Source organism: Leucopleurus acutus (assembly GCF_964270905.1).
Source record: "Leucopleurus acutus genome assembly, chromosome: 12".
In the NCBI taxonomy this organism is placed as follows: domain Eukaryota; kingdom Metazoa; phylum Chordata; class Mammalia; order Artiodactyla; family Delphinidae; genus Leucopleurus; species Leucopleurus acutus.
The window spans coordinates 65,196,466-65,201,847 of record NC_139154.1 but is presented as its reverse complement, the minus strand read 5'-3'; the positions used below and the strand labels follow the sequence as shown (position 1 = coordinate 65,201,847).

At 50.0% G+C, this 5,382-nt stretch overlaps 1 protein-coding gene across 1 annotated transcript; it reads right to left on the bottom strand.

Annotated features, from left to right (window-relative positions):
- Positions 1–769: 769 nt before the first annotated feature.
- TMEM247 (transmembrane protein 247) lies at positions 770–4,979 on the bottom strand (the record flags this gene model as incomplete). The annotated part of the gene is given in 4 exon segments (XM_082851441.1): positions 770–1,033; positions 3,795–4,142; positions 4,861–4,959; positions 4,962–4,979. Coding segments are annotated over 4 exon segments (729 nt in total).
- Between the last annotated feature and the right edge of the window lie 403 nt (positions 4,980–5,382).

Here is a 5,382-nt window from a genome sequence, read left to right as displayed (position 1 = left end):
CCTTGGTGATGCCATCTTGACATGTCTGCAGAGCTGGAAAGAGCTTGGGGAACCTTGGCTCCTGTATTAGTTTCCTGTGTTAGTGTTGCTGCTGCAATAAATTATTACAAATGTAGTGGCTTAAAACAACTCAGATTTATCCTCTTACAGTTCTGGAGGTCACACGTTTAAAATGGGTTTGGCAGGGCTGCATTCCTCTGGTGGCTCTAGGAAAGAACCCGTTTTCTTGCCTTTTCTAACTTCTATAGGCTGCCCGCATTCCTTGGCTCGTGGTCCTGCACCACTCTCCCCTTTGCTCCCATGGCCACATCTCCTTCTCTGCCTCTTACCCTCCTGCCTCCCTTTTATAAGGACCCTTATGATTACATTGTGCTCCTCTGGGTAGTCCAGGATCATCTCTTCATTTCAAGGCCCTTAATTTAATCTCAAAGTCTCTTTTACCACGTAAGATGACATATTCACAGCGATGTGGACGTCTTTGGGGGGCCTACCCTCAAAAGCCTGCCACAGCTCCCCACACCTCAGGGAAGATCTATCTGAGTAGATGTGGTGGATCCCAAGTCAGCCTGGTCATGGTATGATTTCTGTGATTCTGGAAAGGCTTTCTAAACCCTTCTCCCTACAGATACGTCCCTGGCCTGCTACCTTCTGAAATTCTCCTCTTGGGGAATAAAGCATCTTCATCCACAGTGGGAACTCAGGCTTAGTAGAAGGCCTGAACAACATGTTTCTCCACACTAAGGTGTAAATGGTTGACAGCAAACATTTCCTAACAGCAAGTTCTGATGGGAGGGAGGCACAGGTGAGGGAAGGAGGTGCCCAGTGTTGGAGAGAGCAAAGGCACTTGGAAGTATGACCATAAAGTTTTAATCAAACAGAGCAACATGGCCACGATGCAGAACAGGTAGTGCTTGGAGAAGAGAAAGAAGACCATCTCCTTGGTGACATAGATTATGTGTATGAAGATGAAGCAGTACAGGAACATGGCGAATTGGTTCTGGGGAAGCAGGAGATCCTGGAGGCCTCCCGAGAACTGTGGGGGAAAGAAGAGAGTAGAAATGGCAAAACCAGGGCTTGGGTGGTATACCAGGCAGACCCGGGCTTCGATCCTGCTCTTGTCCCTTCCTGAACGTGACCTCGGGCAGGCTGTCTTCCTCACCTAAGGTGAGGGTAATCGTGCCCACCTCACAAGATGATGATGAGGAAGAGTGAGGACGAGAATGAAAATCCCAGGCAAGGTCACGGGCACAGAGGGGACTCATGAGGTTTCACTCCTTGAGCCTGGTCTTAGCCCTCCTGAGTCAGGCCGCCCCCTTCCTTTCTTGGTACGCTCCATGCAGCCTCTGAGCCCACATGTGGGCAGTCTCTTTCCTACTCGAGATCCCCACATCTGGACACCAGGTCTTGGGCGTGTTCTCTGGACAGTGTCCCCAGATACTCCACCTTGTTTTCTGGATGGCGGCGCAATGAGAGGGGGTCCCTTGGGCACAGATGACTGTGTCTGACTCTCTGGGCCCTAGTGCATGCACATAAGGTCAGGCTGTGGTCCTTCAGCCCAGGGGGTGGCCTCTCCTGCGGACAGGTAGTAAGAGACAGGTGATGGGGCCTCCGTAAACTCTTAGGGTTTGGGGGGGGGAGGCAGCTTGAGCTGTCTGGCTGATTCTGCCTGTGTGTTGCTCTTTTCCAGAATCTACATAACTAAAGTCGAACAGACCCCCATTTTAACTATAGAAAGCATCAACATATAAGTAGAGTAAAAGCTGATATAGCTATTTTGATCTACAGTTAAGAAGGCATTACCCACGGTTCATTCTTTAAAATATCTTTTCAACTCATGCCACATTTTTTGTAAGCAGGCATATGGCAGGGACTGTGATGCCCTAAATTCACTAGAAACATATTCATAGAGATATTTTTCAATACAATGACAATTATCTACCCACCCACCCACCCACCCACCCACCCAGAAGAAGAGAGGTGGTAGGCTTAAAAATTAAGTCAGCTCTCCAAGTACAGGCACAGGAAGCAAAACCCTTTTGTAATCTATTGTTAAACGACTGGGGTTTTGGACATACTATTGTTGAACCAGCTACGTAAAATGTGAGAGTAACTAAATAAAACTGAGGGGGCAGGAAATGACTCCAGCGATGCCACCTCTAAAATGAATAGTAAGGAAGATGGAAGACCAGAGGAAGAAACCCAGTGTTCTGGTGGGACTGGAGGGCTGGACAGATCTTGTGTTTTTCTGCAGACCTGGTGTGGCTCTGGTTCCGTGGACTTTCTGCCACTGTTTGTGGTCTATGTGCTAATGGCTATTATTTGTGATTTTGATAACAACTTGTGCATTTGTGAAACCTTTTAGACTTTTCAAAACACTTTCAGTCGTCTATTTTTTTTTAAAGCAGAAGACAGAGAGCAGATAGGACTGTACACCAAGGATTTCCATCTCCTCCAGCAAGGAGAAAGATTTTCAAACTAAAAAGCAGGTATTTTGTGAGCAAGAAAAACAAAAGAGAATTGTTAAGACGCCAGCATGTGTTCATTGAGAACAAATCATGCAAAACCACCTAATTTTCTTAAAAAAAAAATGGACCAGTCAGTTGGGGAATTGCTATAGTGTAATATCTTAATTCTGGGAAACCATGACAGTGTGTCTCAGTACAGTTTTCTGGACAAGGTAGAGAAATGCGAGCTGGAGATGATGTAACTCAGGGGTGCTGATTAATGGAACATTGCTAACCTGTAGGGAGATCTTTTAGTGGTATTTACTTTAGGTCATATCCTCCTCAACAATTACAGCAATGACTTGGATAAAGCCAGGAGGCAAGTTTCTCAGAACTGAGGATGACTCAGAGCTGGGAAGCATAGCTCATACATTACATCCTGATAAAATTGAGAAATGATGAACGTAAGTTGTTGCCTTTGTGTCAAGAAGTGAATTGCGTGAGTACATAAGAATGGTAATAGCTGACACTGAGCGCTTACCTCAATGTGCCAGGCTCACTGCAAAGGGCCTCACGTGCATTCTTTCATTTAATCCTCACGACAACCCTATGAGGTAGGTATTACCTTACAGATGAGCAGACCAAGGCCCAGAGAGGATCAGTAACTTGCCCAGTGTCACACAATTTATATGCGGTGGAGCCAGGATTTTAACCCAGGACTGTCTGATTTTAAAGCCCAGACAGCATTGCTTTAAACAATAACATCTTTCATTATTTAGTGCTTATGAAGGCCCAGCCAGAGCGCTAAGCATTTCCCATCCCATTTAATCACAAGCAGGCTTTCTTATCCCCATTTAGATTAGGGGAGAGTGGTCCATTTCTTGCCAAAAGATGTCTGAGTTTTAGTTGACAGCAAGGCAGCGTGATCCAACAGAACACGTGCGGCCCTGATCAGGGGAGCAGGGGATGGTTCTATCAAAATCCACTAGCCAGACTGCAGTGGGAGTTCTGGGTCTAGTCCCAGGCGTCCTATTTTAAGAGATGCAGAGAGGAGTAGAGAGTGGTGGAAATCCAGACATAGAGGAAGTGTTGAAGAGTTTTCCCTGAGGAGGAAAGCCATGGACAGGCAAGTGGACAAGGTGGCTTCCGGGTCCCTCCTGGGGAGGGTTGATCCTTGAAGAGTTGGATCTCAGCTTAACATGGAAGCTCTAAAGCAGTGAGCCGGCGGGCGCAGGGTGGGGAACAGCCGAGAAGCAGGTAAGGTGGGCTCCCCGTGCAGGTCAGGGATGGGATCCCCTCACCCCTAGTTTCCCCGCACCCTTCGCCTCCCAGCTGGGACCTGTCACCTACCAGGCGGGGCGTCGCCTGCTGCCGCAGCTGCTCCATCACCTCTTCGTGCTGCCGCTGCCGCTCGTTCTCCTCCTGCAGGTACCAGAGCCGCTCGAGCTCGAACTCCATGCGCATCTTCTCCAGCTCCATCTCGTCGTTTCGCTGGGGCCCTGGGGTCCCCGGCGCCGCTGCGGCTGGGGCCAGGGGCGGCTCTGCGCGTTCAGGTCCATCGCCCTCCTGGCCCTTGGTGGTGGCGGGGCCGGCCTTGGAGGAGAGTGACTTAGGTGGCCCCGGGCAGCCTCTGTCCTCACAAGTTTCCATCTCCTCATGGTAGTCGTAGGACGAGTCTGGCTTGGGGGACTCTGCCTCCTGGGCCTGGGAAGGGGGAAGTGGGGGGTCTGGAGGGGTTAGCATGGGGCCGCCCACCCCCTACCCCACCACGCTCCTGCAGCCCCAGGCACAGTGCACTGGGGTGCTTGAAAGCGGTGTGAATTGTAAACATCTAGACTGAGTTCTTCCGAGAAACTTCGACGGAGTTATCAGGACCTGAGAGTTAAGGAGGAGAGGGCAAATGGACACAGAAGAATGGCGCCCTAAAGTTGCAAGTGGGGCCTTTGGGAGGGTTGAGTAGAAGTCTGTCTTCCTCGTGATCTTCAGATCACTACTGGAGGTAACTTTCCCACCTCTCACTCTACTTTGAGGCCAATTAGACATCCAGTCCTCTGGGGGCCACAGAGGGAGGAAGAAACCCAAGGTCTGCATTGAGAGAACCTCAGTATATGGGAACCAACGGTAGGGTTATGGGGAAGCCTGGTCCCATCTGCAGGAGGAGGAAAGGGCCCCACATGGAGAGCTAGATGGGGGAGACCAAAGCCAGCTTCAAGTGACCTGACAATCTTACGAAGGGCTACCTGGTCTCCAGTTACAGCTGAGTGCCAGCGTGGGGATAGGGGTGCACGTCTCCTACTCTTCTTAGCAGTTCTCTGGAATCTAACAGCTCTCAGCTCCTATCTTGTGGTGTCCCCATTATGCTCTTCCCCCCTGTGCTGGGACAGGCTGGGGCAGTGAGAAGAGGCATCCTCCTTACCAAAGAAGCCTTTGACTTCCCTTCGGACACGGGGTCATCAGGCACCATCTTGGGGAAGGTTGGGCAGCTTTCTCCTGCCCCCCGGCCTTCCATCATCTCTCCCTGTCCTCTGTTGCCATCCAGAAAACCACAATACTGCCGGTTGGGGCCAAAGGACATGTTTTGAGGCATTAACATTTGGCCTCACAAGATTCCACAGCCTGGCCACCATCACAATGCCCTGTCCTCATAATAACCCACATTCCACCAGTTGCTAAGGCCCCTTTGGCAGAGGGTGTGATACCTTTGAGGCGCCATTATTAAGAGCTGTAGGATGGGCCTTTGCCACCCCTAGGGACTGCTGTGAAAACTAGAATCCCACCACTTGAAATCCAGAGTTCCATCATCTGAAATCTGCTCTCTTGAGTTCCTCTTTTAAATGCAGCCTGTATTGAGATGAGTCACGATTAGCTCCACAAACCCTGTTATGGGCTGAATTATGTGCCCTCGCCCCGCACATTCATTTGTTGGAGTCCTAACCCC